The sequence below is a fragment of the Cinclus cinclus genome, chromosome 2 (assembly GCF_963662255.1).
Source record: "Cinclus cinclus chromosome 2, bCinCin1.1, whole genome shotgun sequence".
In the NCBI taxonomy this organism is placed as follows: Eukaryota; Metazoa; Chordata; class Aves; order Passeriformes; family Cinclidae; genus Cinclus; species Cinclus cinclus.
Genome location: NC_085047.1, coordinates 84,872,750 through 84,894,851, shown reverse-complemented (window position 1 = coordinate 84,894,851; position 22,102 = coordinate 84,872,750). Strand labels below are relative to the sequence as shown.

The window sequence follows — 22,102 nt, the reverse complement described above, 5'->3', positions numbered from 1 at the left end:
CACCATTGCTGTGCTGAAGACCAAGAAGCCAAGCCCTGGTACTGCAGAGAGTTGCTGTTCTCCTTTACATCCTCACTGCTTTAAGTGCAAATATTGAAAGGACAGTTATTGTGTAGCTGTCAACACAATGAAGAGGATGAGTCAGGGGATACAGTACAGTATTCCAGTTCAACTAACCTTTGCTTACAGCAAGTACCATAGCATTGTTAAAGACATTTGGTGCAGTAGCACCCAGTTTCTTGCATGCAAGAAACCATGTTTATCTCTTGGAAGGATAGGACTTAATATATATTACAGCCCTCCCCAACATCAGCTGGATCATCTGCAGCTTGAACCTATCATACCAAGCAGGCTTTAGGTGCCTCAAGGGAACTGAAGCACCAAAAGTTTTGGACAGACCATCTACCACAGCAGTCTTAGTCAGGACAGCATGAGATGCTTTGGATACCTAGTGCATTTTTATGTTTGAAACAACCCTAAGACACCTTCTGAAACCTTACTGGTGTGTTTATATCGTAAGTGACAAGAGGGTAAGAGCTACAAGATGAATAAACTGAAAATTCAGGTTAAATGCTGCTTCTGATTTTGAGCATTAGGAACAGACCAGAACTAATTAACAGGCAACCTGTAGCAGCCAGCCAATAACTGCAAAGGCAAGGCATAGCAGCCTTAAAGGAAGGAAACAAATTTGGGATGTCCTTAGATGGCTTACATTGTCCTTGCTTCACCAGAACCAGCTATGGGACACGTGATTTTTACCTCTCTTTCTTTACTTCTGATATCCCAAACTCAAATCAAACTCACCTCAAGTGACCCCGTGTGCTGGAAGTTGTTATTTCACAACAGCTATTACTAATCGGCTGATGCGATCCAGAAGAACGCCTTCTGGTGTTCTGCTTTCTGGTATTAGTCTGTGTCAACATCAAGACATTCAAGCCAAGCAATTTAGGACCGAAATTCAAAATCGGGCAGTGGAGGATAACCTCCCCAATTAAACTAAAGTCTGGAAACAAAAGTCATAAATATATTACAATGCAGAACTGTGTGACCTACTTCTCCCTGCCTCAGTAATAACAGCTTCAGAGATTTTACTAGTTAAAAAATAAATCCAATTCATTTCTCATAGCCTAAAGTTAAGTATTTTAACATTGCAGCAAAAACCTTTTAAGTTGGGCGTTCACTTTCTCTGAGGGAATGCAAATCTGGAGGGTTTTTTTTCCATTAGAAGCAGGAAAGCAACCTTTAATTGCAGCATTTCAAATTACTGCCATTTAATTAATCAAATTTGCATAAGTTAGCAGTGTAGCATAGCTTTGAAATTATACTCAGGCACCAAAGCGACACTTGACGATTCTGTCTCCCTCTCTCTTTTTTTAAAATCTGTACCTAATATGTTTATATATGACATTTTCAAGCTCCAAAAGATTTAAAAACTGCAGGAAATGCGGCTTCAGAAAACTAAATTAAAATTTATTTTGTTAATAAAAGCTAGAACTAACCCAAGTATTTTTAATTTTCCTAGGACAAAGATTGCTGCTTCCTTGCATGCACCAACAGAAATCCTTTCTGGCTCTGTACTACTGTACAAGAATCTTAGGAGAGTGCTGGCTTTACCCATGGCAGTGTAGTAGGTCTTCAGTTAGCCAGGGCTTCTCTCCCTCCCTGCAGATATCTTTCTCCACCAGCAAGTTCCTTGATAAAAGACAGTGGAGGGGACTAATAAAGTCTTTTATTCCAGTATAAATTATAATGAGCTGTCTCACCCAATTAATATTCAGTCCCTAGATAAATCTTCAAACCCACTGGCATTTTGGATGTCAGCAAGTCCATATGGGGCAGTGTAAAATAGATTATTATTAAGAAAGTACCAGACAAAGAGTGAATAAAGCAGCCAAACCAGATAGATCATCTTATTACCATCTTATTCAAAATCTGAACTGATTCTAATATTCAAATGCTTTATCACAACTGTTTAATTTCCATAAAAAAAACTTAGATAAATTGCATGTATCAAATGAAGATATGAAATGTCATTTGAGTCTGCAACACAGATTCAAATATTAGACAAACATTGGCATCCTGTTTGTATGTGTGCGTATTTCATAAGGCACCTCCATATTTATCACACTACTGTTACCATAGAACTGCTCTCAAGACTACTATAGGCATTTTAGAACCAAGAAAACATAGTAGTGATATGAAGTGACTTTAAAATAATTGTTCAAAATTTCTTTCCTTTCTCTGGAGTAGAAGCAAGTCAGTGCTGCCCTGTACAAGCCTTTGATTTTGTGATCAGTTAGAATGGGGTAGTTGTATTACTTTTGCATTTTCCCACTGCCCTTGCTTTAGATAAGGTATGCAGAAGCCAACATAACTTCTCAGCATTTAGGACTGCAAGATTAAGAATAGCAATTGTTTACGGTGCTGTTCCCACAGTAGAGCAGCCTGTTTAAACCATTTCCTGGCTTTGTAATTCACTGTTTCCTCCACACTTTCCTCTTCTTTCACTTTGCAGCCTTATTTCTACTAGAAGTTATTTTTCAGAATGGCACTCCCAGAAATTACAGACCAAGTAGTATCTGTGGTTTTTCACTGCACCATATAAACCTCTCCCCTAAATCTTGGGAAGCAAGACCCTGCTTCTGCATTGAAAAGAAGGTTTTCAGGGGCTGTTTCTTACAAAGAGCATTTTTCAGTATAAGGATATTTGAATTTGTTAATCTATATGATTTCAACTGATTAACATGTTCAACATATTCAGAAGCTTTGTCCTACTTTCTGCAAGTCTGATTATGACCAAGATTGTTCATAGCTAGTCCAGTGTATTTACTGGCTGCTTTTCTCCTGAATGGTCTGTGTCTCCCAGTCATGGGTTGTCTTCCCTTTCTTCTAAAGTTTCAGTAGGTCATGAGTTCAGTAATTTTGGAGAGGAATACTCCCTGCTGATGCATCTACAACTTCTCTCGTTTCTCCCCCAAAAAGGTCCTCCCCCAAATGTTAAAGAAAATCTTATGAAGTTTAGGCTTAAGAGTATCCAAATTCCATTCCCACACTTGTGCAGAAGCAGACACCATGTCTGCCAAGGCTGAGGTCAAGCATGTTATTCCAGGGAGCTGCTTCAGAGTTAAAAGAAACACTGAACCTTTCGTTGAAAGGCATGTGAAGCATATTAGTTCTTAGGGTTTTACTGTCCAGAATAAGACTAAAAGACATTCTGCTGACCAATACTGTCTAAAGAGAGACTGCAATTAGAGCTAAATTGATATTATACATGAAGGACCATGCCAATCTTATTATAAAGATTAAAATCACAGAATCTGGTCTCCTAAGTGGCGTGAGCACCTCACAGTATCTGTTAAGGTTGCTAGAAATCCTACTGTGAGAGCTTTCCCTTCCCCGCCCCCGCCCAGGAGTAAAACATATTCATTTCATTAATTGTAGACATAATTTTAACCTTTGCTATTTACTTGCTTCAGCTCTTTGGAAGTTCAGCCAAAGAATTTTTTTCTATCCTCCAGTTAAAATTCCTACAGTCCTTTCCCCAAAGGCAATTCCTTCATTGTAAAAGTATTTTTTTTTTTTTCTTTTCATGGGCCAGAAAACATGCATCCTTGGAATAGAACTAGACTTGGTCAAGTACCAAGTATGTGATACTTCACTCTTGTTCAGGCAGCTTATCAGAAAAGCCAGTTTACATTGCATAGTAGACATGTAACACAGAGTGTAAACACACTTGTCATAGTGTTCCTTCTTTCTGATAAGTGGAGATAGAGGATCAGAGCTGCTCCTGGAGCCAGTGTCGGCAGCGCTTGGAACACCTCCCATGGAAAGCACCCTGAAAATTCCAGTGTTGAGCCCGTTAGTAGCAGTGCTCTTGGCAGTCACAGGATCTGCTCATGGCTCCTCAGCTTCAATTGATAAACTGCCTGTGCTCCCAGGGAAGTGAAGGGAATTGGCTCTTTTTTTTTTTTTTTTTTTTGCAAAACACGGAGGCCTGAAAAGGAGTTGTTCTGCTCAGTGATCTTCACCAGGGTTTGTTACTCTGCACCATTTGAGAACAAAGCTCCCTCACTGCAGTCTACAGCTTTCTCTTGAGGGGAAGAGGACAGGTAGGCACTGATCTCTCTGTGGTGACCAGTGACAGGGCCCAGGGAATGGCCTGAAGCTCTGTCAGGGGAGATTTAGGTTGGATATTGGAAAAAGACTCTTCAGCCAGAAGGTGGCTGGGTACTGGAACAGCTTCCCAGGGCAGTGGTCAGCACCAAGCCTGACATAATTTAAGAAGCATTTGGACAATGCTCTCAGGCACACGGTGTGACCCTTGGGGATGGTGTTATGCAGGGACAAGAGCTTCAATGATCCTTGAGTGTCCCTTCCAACTGGGACTATTCTGTGATTCTATATTGGTCTTACAATTTTTCCACAGAAAGACTCCTGGTTTCCTCGTCTCTTTTCTTACTAGCGTGAGACAGTCATTACAGATCAATATCCATTATAAATTTACCTTGGAGGGACAGACAGGGAGGTAGATCATTCATAAGAGAACACATTTGAAAGAAAGCAGACTAGACAACACAACTACAAAGTTTCTCTGCAGCAGGAAGTTCATGTACTGAGGTTAGCCCAATAAGTTTAATAGTTAAGGAAAAACAGAGTGGGTATTTACTCACACACAGTTTTATGAGAGGAACAACAGAAATGGCAGCAAGAAAAACACAGTTTTTTGGACAAATTGATATTACATCACGTTAATGGGCCACATACTCTTTAGAAAAATAAATCTTTTGAGACATGAGAATGAAATCACATTGTAGCATGCTTTAAACAGCTGAAAGGCTTTTCAAAGCATACATTTTCAGCTATTGGCAAAGACAATGATTATCTCCTCATCTGGAAATTAAAAAGCATTTAGCAATAAGTTAAAGCTAGCCTACATGTAAGTGGGCTAAATACTAGTCAGAGATTTTTCCCTTTTCACATTTAAGATGATACTACAGTTCATCACTTCTGTAGCTTATATGCTGTTGTGCAATGCCCCACTCAAGTTTCACATCTACTCTGCAAAAGAGAAGAAGGGTAAACAGCTTTCTTTCAGGATAGTCACAAATGGTAAAAACAGTCGTAATTGTTTGTCTGTTTAATTAGATGTTTGCTGTTTATCACACGCAAGAACTGTAAGCAGAGTCCATGGATTCTTCTGAGCAATATGAAACCTCCTGGTTCCATGCAAGTTCAATACTGCCTCTCTTTTTTTCTCACCTCCTCCTATCTGCTGTTTTCCCCAGGCCAAGTTTCCAACTATCTTCATATGAAAGAAAGTTTTCCTTCGTGACTGCTACCTGAGAGAGAGCCTGACTCCAGGCTCATGTCGGCTTCAGGTAAATCTTGGACAACAGGAAGCTGGATGTCTTTCTTTTGAGGCACTAGAAGTTAGGCTAAGAGTAATAGTCAAGTTGCTAAAAGCTAAAGGGACAAGTAGCTCTCATTGCTTTCCTATTTAAACAGCTGGACAGTGAAGAAATCTTATTTCCCCCCCCCTTTTTTCCCCTGAAATAGATTAAATACATTTTGCAGTAACAGATTCCCCAGTCTTTCATTCACACATCTGTAATCCTAATGTTTACTGACCCATTACCCATCTCAGCCTCACAAGAGAAGTTAACAATGGATCTCTCCACATTCAGATACACACACAATCTTTTTTGTCTCTTAATTGTTGTCAAGTTTATAGTTGTCCTTTCACATTCTCAAGCTAAGCCAAGACAAGCTCAGTTCTATGACATTTTCATGTACCTCTCTTCAGAGAGAGAGCTGCTGCAGCTGAACAAGACAATTGCAGCATGCTAGTTATACTTGAATTTGATAAGCAGTTGGAAAGAGGAGAATAACCAGTTTTCTCATTTGCCTATTTTCAGACGTATAGAAAACCCCACTGTCAGCATCTTGAGTAAAAAAAAGTGATATCTTCAGACCCTAGTAAAACCACTTATGCATGTTAACTTGTTTAAATAAACACTCCCACCTCAAGTGACACAGTGGCCTGCAGTCTTCCTTGATCCATTCACAGAGTAAGAGTTATTTTTACTGAGTCAGTAATCATGCATTGTATTCCAGAGGAAATACTAGCCGGGTACCCCTGCTTGTAACTTCATGATCAGCTGCTCCCAAATCACGTTCCAGCGCTTCCTCTGAGCTACTTTTTGTTCTCCTACTGTCAAGGTTAGTGGTAGCTGTGTGGGGCCCAGAAGAACCGTTTGCAGTTATTGTTGTATCACCATATGTCACGGTAAGGTCACCATCATTCAGAATAAAATCAGAATCCTCCTCTCGAAGCTGTTCCTGATTCTGAAAAAAAGAAAAAAAGAAAAATCTTTACACAGTGCACAGCACCTTTCTTTGCCCAGAACATAACTGAAGAATTTGCCTACATGTCAATACAGAAGAGATAAGGTTCCACCTTAAGAAATGTTAAAAATAACCTTGAACCCAGTGTTTGCAAATCAGCTTACTGTTCCCTATATAACTACTGCTACTGGGGAGAGATGAGAGGGATCTGAAGCCAAGAGCTAGGTTATGGAACGGGTAACCCAGGATTTAGTAGCACTGGAAGTACACCAGAAGTACAAGAGATGAGTGGTACATATTGGGTTTTGCATGGCAATTTAGAAGGCAGTACAGGAGACCAAGCACAGTTGAGCCACTCCAGATACAGAGTTGCATCTATTGCAAGTTGATAAGAACTCAGAAAGCCCAAAATCTCTATATTCAAGGATTCCTCAACACTTTTGTTATACATCAAGAACTGACAATATTCTTTCAAATTATCTCCTTACTTTTACCTGTTACTAAATAAAGAATTACTTGACCTAGTTCTTTGGAATGCTCCTGAGCCATAAAGGATGGACACAACAAAGTGCTTGCTTCATAGTTTTGTAACTAGTTCTGATGTGTTTTCTTCTCAAAATCATTTAAGAAATGATGGCTCACAAAACCCTGTGAATTTATTTTGGCAGAGATGGAATGAAATATATAGTTAGAGAATATAAATTGTTAAATTGTAATAATGCACTTAATTTCTCTATCACAGCATAATACAACAAGCAATTGTACCGTGTTCCATTCCTGTTTAACATGGTAAAAGGCAAAATAGCTGAATTGGTCAGAAAATGGGTTTTCTTCATATCTGAAGAAAATTCTAATCAGTACTGTAATCTTGCTTTCTTGCAACTGAAAGCAATTATTTCCCCACATGAATGGCTCTGTACTGCTTAGCAGGAGCTGAAATGTGCATTGCTGTTCCTCGGTAGGCTGGACACGGATCAGGCTACGTTCTCAAAATACATTACTTTCTTCCACTGCAGCAAAGGAAGGGGGGCACAGACCATGTGAGATGGGATGTCTGTGATCAACGTGAACAGAAAGAACTGCCTCTCCTGCAGAACAGGAGTTCAGGGCACTGGAGATTGAAAATGCTGATTAACCTGTCCATGATGAAAAATGCAGCTCCTGGCTAAATAAAACTTCCCTGGGAAAGCTTCCTGTCGTTATGTCAGAAAGATAATGAGACAAAATAAAGCAGCAGAAGCCTCTAGATGACACAGAATATATAACTCACAAGGACTAGAAGAGGTGTCAGGAGTCTGGCAAAATCAGTGAAAGAAATGGTGCAGTTCAGTGTTGGGTGCAAGACAAGCCCTACTTTGAAGGAATGCTAATTTCCTAAAATCCTAATGGCATCCAAATTTATCATTGCTATTTTGTGACAGGGTTAGTCTGGTAGAGACCACTGTTCTCAAAGAGCAAATATAGATTAGGACACTTGCTTTTTTGATCACAAAGCAAACGCTGACCTACTGGGCACCATCTTAAATAGAAAAAAGAGGGAGAAATTAAAGGGTTTAGCTATAATTGGCAGAAACAGCCTTTGCAATCTTTTAGTTGCAAAAAACCCAAAGTCTGAGGTACAAGATCAAAATCATTAAAAGGGTCAGAAAATAATCAGTTTAAGAAAATCTGCTATCGGGATATATATATATTTATTTTTTTTTAAAGAAGAAGAAGAGGCATTCAAATAAGGATGAAAATCAGAAAAACAAGCAAGAAGCAGGAAGTCTGTGACCGTTGACTGATTATGTTTCTAAAAGTCGAAGAAGATGCAGAGGTCTATCACACATTCCCTTTCATGGTGTTTGCCCTTGGAGAAGCACCAAGGAGGGGAAGGCAGAGCTAACAGCACCAGAAGGTATTGCTGTACCAGGGCCACATGTGAAGCAGTAAGCTCCCAAAGCACCTCCTGTCTCCAGAGTGCTGTTGAACAGTGAACCTTTGCAGCCACATATCAGATAATAAACTAGTAACAGCACACTGCACTTGAGCTTCCCCAAAAGGCTGAGGAGCGCTTGGAAGCATGATACTGAAAGAGAGGGGCAAAGGCTTTACACTGTATGGCAAGTCCTGACTCAGTCTTTGCTGGTTTGTCCCAGGCTACACTTACATGCACCTAAACATGATCAGTTCCAGAGAAAACACTGAGCTTTCTTTCGAGGTAGTGAACAAACATTTCCTCATACAAGCCAAGGTCCACTTATTTGTTTCCATTCTGAATAGTACTACAAGGAGCATGGATTTTATTTCATTTATTTCCCCAGAGAACACCCATGAAAAATCTCACGTACTGTACAGATTTACTATGCTTGCAAACAAAGAGGATGGGTGAATAAACCTATCGTGCTTCATGCAGCATGAACAATTTTTTCAAGAAGGACAGGAAATCTATCCAAATAGATCCACAGAGACTTGAAATACTCCCAAGAACAACCCTAAACAGGCCTCTACAATCCCCTACGGTTCTGTAGGAAAAGCTTCAGTTCAGTCAGAAAACAGTTCTGAATGACACTACTTAAACTGACACTCTAGAATGGCTAAAGACCTGAACCCAAAACTCTGCAAAAGCCTGAATTCTGCTCTGATGTGCTGACCATAACCTTGAGGGACCTCTCTGCAGACTATCCTCTTTGTGGTAAAAGCTTTTCATGCCCTAAGAATGCATTCTGGAAATTTTTTTTTTATTATAAAAGCTTATTTAAAATCAGTTACTGCTTACAAAGCCAGTCTTTATTGCCTCCTAAGGCAATGCAACAAAAAGCACAAGCAAATACGATGCATGTGCAAAGTGTTGGCAGTCATCACAAATGCTGGTGCTGAACACAACACAGGCACCACAGATAACAAAACTTGCATCACAAGTTACTTATCTTGTGGCTCTAAAATGAAAGCACGAAGTACCATGCATGCAAAATATATTCCAACTTAAATCTGATGCTCCGTTTAGTTTCCATCTTTCTCAGCTGAATTTAAAGTCACCAAGGAAACTAAGTAATTTTTGCTATGAAACTAAAAACCACTTAGGAGGGGGAAGGGGGAAACCTGTCTGAAAAGTTTTCTTATCCATTTTGAGAGTTATCTCCTCCAAAGATTGCAAATCAAGTTTCTTCACTGGGTTTGCATAATTATAAATTACTTCAATTCCTTCTAGTTTCATACCAAGTTGTCATACGGTGTATATGCAAGAAATACACTTTTTTAAAGTGTGAAAGAGCCCCAAAACAAACAAACAACAACAAAAAAGTATCCCCAGGAGTGCTTCTTTCAGCTGGAATAAATGACTGATAGAACAAGAAATTACTAAAAATTTCAAAGGACGTTTAAAAAAAAAAAGCAAAATAACTGGCCTACATCAGTTTGAGATAAGCTGGAAAGCCCTGCCAACTGGTCATGCACAGAAGATAACAGAAGGAGAGAAAAATAGTGACGTAAATTATAATTTTCAAAATTTAACTACTAACTGCAGCAACTTTTCATGTTTTAAATTCCAACTTGTCTGGGCTGGAAACAGCCTAGTGGCACAGCCTTAAAGTAGTGGGAGAAGGTCAGCAAGGAACAGCAACATCATCTCTGGAAAAAATCCACTGTACCTCACCCCTGTGGGCTGACTCAGAGCCCTACACATACTCCATGCAAATTGAGGCTTAGGGGACACGATCTCATGCTGAGGAATAAGTTGTGGGTGGGCTGCATTGCATTGTAGGATCATTTGACTTCAGACTTTCCAACCTGCCTTTGGCATTTAATTAAAAAGACCTACTCCCACTCGTGGAAGTGAGAATGAATTCTAAGTAAGGTTGCGATAAAGTCGGAAAAGGTAAAAAATCCCTGAATCAACAAAAGCTAAAAACAATCTACAAATATACAGTCAGCATAGCCATATACTTATTGCTTTCTTCTCTATATAGATATCATAACTCAGACATGCACCTGGAATGAGATCCAGGATTTAATACTTGTTTGGGAAACAAATTATACAGCTATGTTATACTTCATTATTTTCAGACTTTTTTTTTCTTGTTTAACTGAAAATCTTCAGTCTTTAGTTCTCACAAGTATAGCATTTAATTTTCCTGGAAATACCTTACAAAAGCACTATTCCAAGAAGTTTCTGTCCCCACAAAGACATGGCTGTCTCTGTTGCTTCACCTGCATTTAATAACAAGGCAAAAAGATCCCATGGCTTATTAACCAGTAATGAAATGTCATAGCCAAGTGCTATAGCAAAGTCAGCCATGTAAACTTAAAAGAAAGACACAAAGCAACTGCAGGGTTCAGAAATCTTGAAAAGAAGCTACAAATAAAACTTCAGAATTATATTCTTTCCTAAGACAAATGCAGCATTGCCCTGAAATAGGAACAGGAAAGTTCCACATTATGCACCTTAACAAAGGACACAACCTTACAAGCATTTTTAATGAAGTCCATGTCCTTGTGTGTATCACTGAGCCAATCCATTACATAAGTTTCCATATCTGGTAATAGCCAACAATGATGAGTATTGGCGGGGAAGGAATTAAAAGAGTCAACTATAAGAGAAAATGAGAATTAAAGTTTGCATGTTTACTCTGGTTAGAGCCTTATAAGATCATACACAGACATATGGGTAATGCACAAGTGGACTAATTGATGCCTTCCAACCTAGACATGTTTTAAGACCTCCAGTACCATTGCAAAGATGGGAACTAGGCCAATTTCTTGCATTACTATAGTTCTCAATGGACAACACGAATCTCAAAGTTTTTTGAAATTTTTCCATCAGGTACAAGCAAGATGCTAATGATACCCAGAAAGAAAAGTAGGCAAAAATTTAAAAGCTGAAATTAGAATTCATAACTCTCTAGGAAAGGATTAATAGACAACTGGTCCAAGACTACTTGAGCAGAGAGATGTTAAAATCCCAGAGAACCTGCACATTTGAGATGCCACACATAGTACTGTGGTTTTATTTACAAGCAGCTCATGAAAAGTTGTAGATTTCAGAAGCACTACAGATAAAAATGTACAGATGACAAGTATCAGGATCCTACAAGAGTAATAAGAGAATAAAGCATTAATTATTGCAAGACACAGCTGTAGTGTCCTGACACAGTGTAGTGACCTGCTAGACTGAGATAAATAACTGATGAACAGTTTCTGAAATCTGATCTCAAATTTCGCAGTGGAAACAATGAAGGGAAATGCTACCAGTATTTTTTTTTTTTCCCCAGCTGGGTAAATGTGTCAATGACATCTCTAAGGAGACTTTGAAGTTGAGCAGTGACAGGCAAAGAATCTTGTCCAAAAATCTTGAGAAGGTACTGAATATTTTGAAGCGATTCACTGAACTGGGTTATTGACTAGGCATGTAATTTCCCCATATCCTTAAATGTAACTTTTCTTATGTAGTATTTGAACAATAAAATAATTCCTGATCTCAAACAACAGAAACTTTTGCTGCAGGGGAGAGTATCTTAAATCTTTTCTGCCTAGGAAAACCAGTACTTTCTTGCAGTATATCTATCAGACCAGCTGAAACCAGGACCTTACCTGAAAAGAAAAAAAACCACTGATTTGCTGAAGTTTAAAAAATAAAAAACAAAAACAAAGAGGTATTGAATTGCTCTACTTACATCATAAACCTGGGGACTTGTCAGACAGCGAGCTATCAGGCCACACCAGCTGGGCAGCGTTGTGGTCAGTGGAGGGCCACTGTGAGTGAGAATTGGTTTTAAATAACTTAGGTAGTTAAGGAAAACACACCAATGCTCAAAACCCACTACTGAAAATAAAGAGACAATTGTACATAAATGTGGTTCTGCCTTTGAACTGCAATATGCAATAATCCTACATAAACACCCTCCCAACATTTTCCCCTTGTTTATTTCAAGGGCAGTTTCTTTACTCACTCATCTTCTGCAAGGACCACTAGCTAACTTTCTTCTTACAAGTTTCAAACAGTTGCAATGTTTCCAGCTTCTGTGCTCTTAAGTAAAAAGGAGAAAGCAAAGGTGCTTTAGTGTTGAAAGGTCCAAGGGTATTTCTGCTCTGAAGATTAGAGCATGGTGTCAAGGCTGCAAGCTATAGGTAGCAAGATGACATTCCTGTGTGGCTCAGTATAGGGAAGCAAAAAATTCTGCTCATTGTCCTCAAAGCAATATAGCCACTTGATCTGCTGGTTACTGAGCCACAGAGGTGCAACCAGAGATATTACCCTGGTAATGCTCACAGACATTTCTGCAGTACGCATACATTTACCACACAGAGCCTCGGGAAGGTGAAGGGAAAACTATGCAAGAACCACGTACCACAGTGTTGAAGGAAACAGTGCTACCTAGATGACATTGAGGGGACATGGGTGTGGGAAAGGAAAATGTCTTTACCCCTATTTTACAGGTCTGTGCCCTGGTAAATCCACACTTTTCACACGAGTACTCCACACTGATGATATGCCTGAAAAATTACCCAAGAGTCAAAATATGCATGTCTGTTAAAAAGCAACATGTTGATCTTGACTAACACAAGAGTCATTCAATTTTATTTTAAATACAAATATTTAAGTTGCAGGCATTCAAGTTACTTTCTTAGGCCTCTAAGCACAGAGAGAATCAAGTCCATTCATAAATAAAAGTTTCCCTCTGAACCCATGAAGATGGTTAGGGTGAAGAGGGGGTTAAAAGGGGGTTGTTTTAGCAGAGCTGTCCCTTCCCTTTAGCAGAGCCTGGCATAAATGTTTACTTGAGCAGAGTTATGTTTCCTCCTTTCCTCCTTCACTCAAAACTGTGGTTACACCCATTCCTGGAAAGAAACAAGCTCTTCGGCCTTGCACTAACCCAGGCTCCACGCTGCCCTGCACCAGACAAGCAGCAACTCAGCTGTGAAAAAACAAGCTCAGTTAAAGACATCTGCTCCTTCAGCGAAGTTGCAGTTTTCTCCATGTTTAACAGTTGTGGGTGAACCCAGGGAACAGCCAATAACATTAAATGAACTCTGCATTCCACAGGAATGAAGTTCCCACTCATCCATGCATGCAGAGCTCTGCAGGCAATAGTGAGCTTTGGAGCACACTTTTCCATCACTTACTTGCATCTTTTTCAAGTTAAGCTCCCTCTTGCATAGCGTGAATTTTGAGACAATCTGCCTTTCTATGTAGAAACCAAGTGAATGCACCAGCAAAAAGCCATTTAGCTATGGATATAGAGGTGACAATTCTAAAGATTGTCCCATCTGTACAATTTAAGCCCACCCAGACAATGCCTATCTGAATGCCTTCTTCCAACAGAAGGAGCAGACTTTTACCTCTACATACAGTAAGACAGTTCTGCCTCTCAGTGTCAGTTTCCTTGGCACAAACTTCACAGAAACTTCTCCTAAATATTGCTAGTCACCACTGATGGAAAAAACCAAAAAAAAAAAGGGAATGCACTGTCATAATCCTTTAAGTTTCTGTGAAACAGGTAGTTAGGCTATAATTTCCTCCAGGCACTCTCCCCACCTTTGCTGCAGCTGCAAGGGAGGGACTGTTCTCTGCAAGCATCAGCTGAGGTAAGTCAGCATTGCCAACTACTCCTTTCACCAGGCACATCCCTTTTGTAAAGGCAGGGGAAGAGGACAGTTCTGCTTCCTTCTTAAAAAGACAAAAAAAGAAGCCGTCAGCCACAGCCAGATCCTTTCATGCTTTTAACACCAAAGTCTCTTTTTTATTTAAACAATAAAAGTTGACCTTGAAGCACTTTGAGGTCCGTCACTAGAGTTCAAAGAATTAACTTGGAATTATGAACATAGTATTTAAAATAGCGCAGACTCTCCCTTCTGTGCTTTGAGTCAGTACTACTGCATCTGAAAGCATTGGTCACAAACAGATTTTATTCCAAAGATCTAAGTCCTATTAGGATCCAAACATTATCAACATGCTAGCTGGGTTTGCCTGGGTGTGAAAGCCTCATGCACAAGACATGGAAGAGAACTACTGTGCTCCAACCAGCTCATCAATCAAAGGCCAAGACCCCAGAGAAAAGACTCACGTGCAAGCTGCAAGAACATTAGGGTCCTATCCTTGGTAATTGTGTATATTTATCTGTCCCAGAAATTACTAGGAATTCAGTATACTGAAATATCTTTGGGTTTCTAGGTGGAAGTGACTTGCCATAGCCACAAGATTATCTTCTCCATTTTCTGCTAAGTGACTGTAAGCTGTGGAGGAGAAACAGCTGTGACATACTTAAGGCGTCATAATTAATGACATACTGATTAAGTAGATTGAAAAAACCCAAACCCACAAGCATGAAATACAGGACAGCTACACAAAAGTTGTTCAGAATCTTAAACAAAGTTATCTAAATAATATAATGATAGCTTTAAAAAGGTTGTACAGTACTATATATACTCAAGAGACACTCTGCTTTAACACCCATAGTACCTTCTGGATATACTTAAGGAAATAAGCTGGATCTCATGTAGATTTTTAGTTCTAGAACTTTGTCTTTAGAAATCAACCACAGATTTTAGGACTTTATCAGAAAAGCAGATGGCTCTGCGGAGCAATGAGTTGAGGCTTAGACATGTACAATGAACTGGAAATCTAGTTTGTGCTTTGAGTGTCACTGAAAATAAGAACAGATTAATAGAACAAATCAGAGGACCTGAAATAATTAATTGTCTGTCTTATTGTTTAGGAAGGCACTTCATCTCTGACTGGTTTCTTTCCTCCAGGAAATGTCATAGACCCTGCATTATGGAAAGGTCTGACTGCTGAGCCAGTGAGTTCAAGCTTCAGTTCTGTGCCTTGACCTGCCAAATACTTGAGAGAGTCAAACAGGAGAAAGATCAAGTGCTTAAGGCTACATATGGGTACATGGAAAGGGAAAAAGTGAACATTTCATGCCTTGAAACTAAGCTGTATTTTCAAAAGGATACTTATGGTCAAAGCTATACCACAGCCTGAAGAGCCAAGCGCTTTCCTGCTTCGTCCTGTTCCTTCGTGCAGAATCTTGGCCATCCTAAAAGTCAGATAAAAACATTCCATTACTTCAGGCATTGAAACACATAACTATGCACTCCAATAATTCATAATATAATGTCCTGTAAAAAAAAAAAAAGCCACATTACTTCAATACTGTACCTGAAACACATAAGAAGGCTGTTTAGAGATGTGCTTATACTGAGTTTACTTTCCCTAGAAAGACCAGAAACAACCGCAGAGAACCAGGCTGTCTTCACTGCACTCAAGTTACCTTAACTCCTTTACCAAGTTCCCTGAACCCTAAAATCTTATCTCATTGTTAGTATAGTAACAGACATAGAAATAACATCCAAACTGACAAGTAAGCCTCACTGATATTCCAAGACTGATTCCTATTCATTGCTTGGTTGGCTTCCTTAACTCTTGGTCTAGGTCTAACTCCAGCCTTGATGTTGTTTCCTTAAGTGTGTTGTTTCCTTGGAAGAACAGGGAAGTTACCTTATCCGATAAATTCTCAGAAACCTGATGAAATATATCACATTTAAAAGAAACATACTTTACAGAGAATCCACATAAAGATCACAATTGAGGGAGGTCATGCAAATCTCAGAAATATTGGACCAACCTTGAAAGGGCTAACAGTGTTAAATATAATCTCTTAACTAGCTGTGCTTCAAATCATCACACCAGCTGGTCTGCAGCTGCATTTATTTTTACTTTTGTTACTGTTGGGTTTGAGTGTTTTGCTTTGTGTTTTTGTTTTGTTGTTTGTTGTTTGGACGGGGGGTATGTTTATGGCCAGAGTTAAACACAGGAAAACAAATTAATACCTTGTATGAATCATCTTCCAAACTACTAGAAAAGAACAAGACAGGTTTACACTGTGTACTTCTGACCTGCAAAAAGTCCATGATCCACCAAGAGTTAAATCTAATATATTTTCACTCCCTCCCCATCCCAAATGATATATTTTCTTTAACTGTGACATATTTCTAATCTTGGCATGGTGAAAGAAAGATGAATCCAAAGGGAACTGACTAATGGACTACATTAGCAATGCAACACACAGCTAAAGAGGGAAACAAATGGGTAAGATTTTTATGTTTACATGGGAAAAAGCAAACATGTTATTTCCACAGCAGACACTGAATGAGAACAAAATACCCATGCTCTGTTTCCCATTAAAGCAATTCCTCAGTTACTGACAAGCTCAATCTGAACTGGCCAAAGGCATATTTGCACAATACCACTTCCTAACCTTGGTTATATGCAATAATTGTAAAAGGTGTTGTGAGGCCTGGACTTCTGGTTGCTTCCAGACAGTTACAAAAGAAAATTCACCCCTACTGGTAGCCAGCTCCACCATTTCAGCATCTATTTTGTGTGCTGGACACAGGCTTTCACAAACAATACAGAGATGCCAAGTGCAAGTGCAGTTTCTGAAATGAAAAAGATGCTTCCTGAGCAAGTACCTCTTACCTGTACAACATGTAACAGGAAAAGAAAAAGAAAGGATCAAAAAAACTACCAAAACCCTCACAAACAACCAACAACCCCCCCCCCAAAAAAAAAAAACCAAAAAACAACAAACCAACAACCCCCCCCCCGACCAACCAACAAAAAACACCAAACTAACAAAAATACACCCCCCCCCCACCAAGGCAGGAGAAACCACTGTGAGAAAGATGAATGTATTTGGGATTAGCCTATCTCTGACCAGCCTGAATACCAGCATCATCATACACTTGTTCCCTAACCATCCTCCAGATCCAAAGTTGCCTGTTCCTTACATAAGCAACCAGTTGTGCTGCTGAACAGTCAGTGTCAAGCAGAACTCTGGAAGAGTGCAAACCAAGATCTGGACAGAGGAAACTCCCTGTTAAGCCTAAGGAATTTTTTTAGTTGTTTTGTTTTTTTCTAGATCTTTCATACCTCCTGTGAATCAACTCAAGTTTATAGATGAGCAAAACTGAAAATTCTGCTATGAACAACCTTCTTCCAACAATCTTATTTGACAATAGCATATTTCAGGGGACTAAAAAATTAAACTCTTGGGTTGTTACTGATGCATGGAAAGCTTCACTAAAGATTCACAGCAACAGTTTGCTGAATACCAATGGCAATTTGCCTGTACTCCTTCTGCTTCAACCACATGCTAGGTAGTCCAGGCAGGATCCAGCTAGCATGTGGTTTGGTGTACAAGAGTTGAGATCAGATTAGCAAACTTCATCTTTGCTTCTAAGCAAGTCTAAGAGCCAAAATTTGGTATCAGTTAAGGAAAAGAAGCCAAGAGTATTACCTCTGAACTGAGAAGAATTATTTATGCAGTAGCATACTAAGAGCAAGCATGTTGGGGAGGTGGGGGAAGAGGAAAGTGCACTGTTATATAGAGTATATTAGTAGATTTGGGAAGGGTTGAGATGCCTTACGTATACACAAAAATGTGACCGTGAGAGCGTTTTACCCAAAAATCACTGTATGTTTTTCAGTAGGCATTACTTGAATATTACAAAGCAAAATCCAGCTAGGAGAGAAAGGTTTTATCCCTGCATACAACTTCTGCAGTTTTCTATTGTCTTAGTCATAAAATAAGATCAGCCTAATAGAGAAATTATGTAAGTTACTTACTCCTTGTAAGACTTGAAAGCTGTCATTAGTAGGTGGAGGATCCTGATCTGGGTCAACCCCAACCCTACAGAAACATTAGGAAAACAAAGCAAGTGGTGTTACTGAGGGCTGCAAATGCTGTAAGTTTGGCAGAATGCATTTTAAAAGCACTTCAAGCACCCAGCAAAGCTGCATCAGAGAGGTTATGAGAATAGATTGAGGAAGAACTGTCCATTACTCCCTTGCAGTTACATTGCTATAAACAAGATACTTTTTCACTCAAGAAACTGCTTTTACTCTATGTCAGCATCGAGTTTAACTCCTTACCTTTGTTACCATTTTTTTAGAAAATACTATTTTTGCCTTAAAAAGTGGATGGCATCCTCTTCAGTGGAGAGTACCCCTCATGTCCAGCAGGAAGAAAACAGAAACTAAGGATAAAGCCCAGCCTAAATATTTCCCACAACAAACTGCTGGATAAACCTGAGAATGGCTGAAATATACAATTTTTAAAAAGACACATGCACTCCATATTTTAATGAACAAAAAACATTTTATAAAGGGTCACAACATTCATTTGCTGCAAGTTTCATTCACCTTACGCAACACAGCCACAGTGGACTAACAAGTGGCCTGTAGTCCAGACTCCCATCTGAGTGAAGTAGGGTTTGTGTAATGAGATGGTGGGTGTTGACAGAATAATATGTTTAGAAGAAACTGTCTACTCACTTCTGCATAGTTAGAAAGCATCTTACATATTGAACTATCCATGCACATAGGGCTCCTATCCAAGATTGACATTTAATCCTTGTTATTATGTTCAGGTTTTTCTGGTCTGGTTTGGGGGTAGATAGGACTTGTCTATTTTATATACTATTCATGTCCTGATCTCTGTCATCTTTTGTAGAACCTAAACCTCCAACCTCAAAAGTTAGATAAGATTCTCAATCTCAAATGTATTGTGTATTAGTTCCACCACGTTGCATAATAAGTGTGGGAAAATACATGCAACAGCCATTTCAAACAATGAAATTTTGTTAACGTCATCACTTCTACTGTCTTAGAAGGGACTGAGCTGGTTTGGTGCCATTTCCTTGTTACTTAGATTTTTTTGTCAGCTATTTATAGCCATGCTGTTATGCAACAGCCCTAATAATCCCCAGAAACCAAGAGAGCCTTGCTGGTCAGACTGTATCATTGGTTTGTACCAGGGATACCATGCTTGGGTCAAATAAAAAGAGAACACTTTCAGATAGTTTCCAGGGCAGCATTTTTTGATAGAACAATAGAAGAAGAAAAGTTTTAAGTCATCCTTGTGGACACACAGCCAGCTCAAGGCTCACATGAGTTTATGTAGTTCAGGGAAAATCCAGAAGGCTGCTCTTCAGCAGCCTCATATAAAACTAGTTTGTATCCAGTCCTTTGCTTGGAGTTTTTTCTTCTTTTCTGAGCCTCTTGTTCTTCACTCATCACTTCCTTTTTCCACATTTAGAATCATCTCAAACTTTAGGTACATTTAGCCTGGAAATTCCTGGATACTGACTGGTCTCAGAACTGAAAAGCTTCACCAGTTTGAGGGTGACAGACTGGACAGACAGATTGAGTACTGGACTGTGACACACGCTAAAATAAAACATCACACACAAGAGCTCTGAGAGCTTACAAGGGCTTACAAGGTTATTACTTTGGCTATCACTACATAAGAACAGGTTTTGGCAGAGAAACTTGTTATCTAATGCAGAAAGCTGACAAGCAACATCAGGAAACCGACTCAGTACAGTAATATATGTATATACATAAGAGTATGCATTCCTTTATAAGAATACATGAAAATAAAAGAAAAATATTTGTGGCTTTCCAAACTGCACATGGGGGCAGGTTCAGTGTGCTATGCACAGCAGCCAGACTCATGCTGGCTTGTGTAGCTGACAGTCAGAATGGGGAGTTCAAGAAGCTTGTTCCAAAAGATGAACATAGCTTGCATTCCCCAAATAGTTTTTACTCCCTGGGCTACCTATTCACTTCACAGTACATAAGAAGACCAAACAATTCAGTGTCTCAGCTTTTACTTGACTCACAAGGTTGTGCATTTCTTTTGAGGATTTTAACTGCCCTTAGGCAGGGGAATGGGGCTTAATGGAAGACCAAAGCAGGATAACCACACTGTCCAGTGGTAGTATATCACAGACAAGGAATTTCGGTTCACTGTTGTGCTGAAGAGGCAAAGAAAACTTTTCTATATTAAAATGGTTAAAATTTTAGTAAAAAAGTCATTCTACAGATGTTCCTCTCAATATTGAAATAGTATATCAACACAGGCTTGTCCATTTACATTTTTTCAAAGTTATTCTTCAAATGAATTTATATTTTGAATATTTATAATTTATTATTTTCCATAAATCACATTAAAAAAAAATCACTCTCAAAGTCTGTTCCTCAGTTCAGAGCTTAACACCAAATACATTTCCATTTTGAATTCTCACAACTACTTTCTGTATCTTTCAAATAATATGCTCCTATCCTCTACTCTAGCATCAGTTGTATAGAAAGCTTTACTTTTTGGTAGCAAGCCTGCCTGTTTAAGTTTTGAGGTTAAATACCCTGATCTCATGACAAGCATCACTTTTTTTTTTTTTTTTTTGCAGGCCCAGCCCCTGGAATTCCTTAGATTCTAAAGAAGTGTCACCTTTATCACCTGAAACAAAACAATACCAAAACACAGGCAAATCTGTCCCAACCTCCTTTATAGTGAAAAGAAGCACAGAAAACAGTTACTTCATCCTTGCTTAACTACTTCAATAATTAAAAGTATAAGTAAAGCTGATGCATGCATGTCTTCAACACTAATTTTCTTCTTATGCTGAAGAGAAAAAAAAATCCATTTCATATGCTTAATATATTTTAAAAGCTTCCTGTAATTTAAATGTGCTGCAAAGGTCAATGTCAGCTCTCATTTATTTAACCTGTTTTACAAATTAAACTTGTACTGGATGGATTTACACAGATCCCCTCCCAGAGGTCAGTGGCACAGAGAGGGCAGGCAGCCTTGCTAAAGGCTGGGCTGTTTTGCTCAAACCCCATAGCAGAAAGGCAGGGTGAAAGCAGTGTTTTATTGAAGTCCCCCCACCTCTGTGATGGGGACTGAGGGGCACAGCAGATGTGGCACAGCCAAAGCAGTGCAGATGCCAGCAAACATCTTTGTTTTCCCCTCCACTCTTTCTGAGAGCCCTTGACAGCAGTTGTGTGGGGATTCCCACACAAATAAGTACAATTAAGTAACTCTTAAAAAAATTTCAGATGAAGAATATGATCAGTCTTTTAGCTGTAACAATTCATATATGTTTCAAACTCCCATTGGAATCACTTTGGTATCTGATAGACACCTTATTCCTCCAGTACAGACAATTACTAGTAAGTAAAATTCAGACACCTTTATTTCAGCCTTGGAAAGGTCATTGGAGGCTGTAGACAAGAGTATGCTATAGTAGAAATTAATCAAATTTACGTGTATTTCTTCAACCCTCCCTAATGAAAACTCTTTTTTAAGGCAAAAAGGCTTTTCATGTTTTAAGATCTCTGTAATAGTAAAGGGACTAGTCTTGAGCTTCTAATGCCCAACACCAAAACAATGCATTTCTGCCCTTAACTGACTCCTGGACTTCTTGGTCTTTATCCCACAGCTGCAACTCTAGCATCACATGTAGGAGAGGAGTTATTCAGATTTGATCTCTCAAAACATCAAGTATAATTCAGTAATTTAAACAGTGTGGGAGAAAGTGGTTCACACACAAAACTGAACTAAGTGGACAGAAATGAATAGTAAAAAGACATGTAGAACGACATCAAGTTCTCTACTACATAATAATTTTAAAATGGGTGGAATGATTTCTTCTGATATTTCATAAACTGTTCCAGGGCCCTACAACACATGGATGACAAGTTACCAAAATACCAGGCATTATTAGACTAAGCATGTGTAATTACTATGGCAACAGCCAAGAATTACTGTAATAGATAATAGTTCTCAGATTGTCTGTACAAGCTAACACATTGCACCTCTGGCAAATCTAGCAGTTTGCTGGCTCTTTCAAGTGTGACATGAAAACTTTTCATTGCCCCATCCTGAAGAGCTTTCTTTACATAAATATTCTGTATGTTTTTATACACATA

At 39.1% G+C, this 22,102-nt stretch overlaps 1 protein-coding gene across 2 annotated transcripts in view; it reads right to left on the bottom strand.

Moving 5' to 3' along the window:
• Nucleotides 1-2,860: 2,860 nt before the first annotated feature.
• SLC9A7 (solute carrier family 9 member A7) overlaps nt 2,861-22,102 on the bottom strand; it is a 70,478-nt gene continuing 51,236 nt past the window's right edge. For both annotated transcript variants that reach the window (XM_062487847.1, XM_062487848.1), the window contains 4 exons: nt 17,954-18,017; nt 15,280-15,362; nt 11,997-12,102; nt 2,861-6,345 (listed from right to left, as the gene is read on the bottom strand). In XM_062487847.1, the coding sequence (XP_062343831.1) occupies nt 6,097-6,345; nt 11,997-12,102; nt 15,280-15,362; nt 17,954-18,017 (502 nt within the window). In that variant the 3' untranslated portion in view covers nt 2,861-6,096. The remainder of the gene's footprint in view (nt 6,346-11,996; nt 12,103-15,279; nt 15,363-17,953; nt 18,018-22,102) is intronic.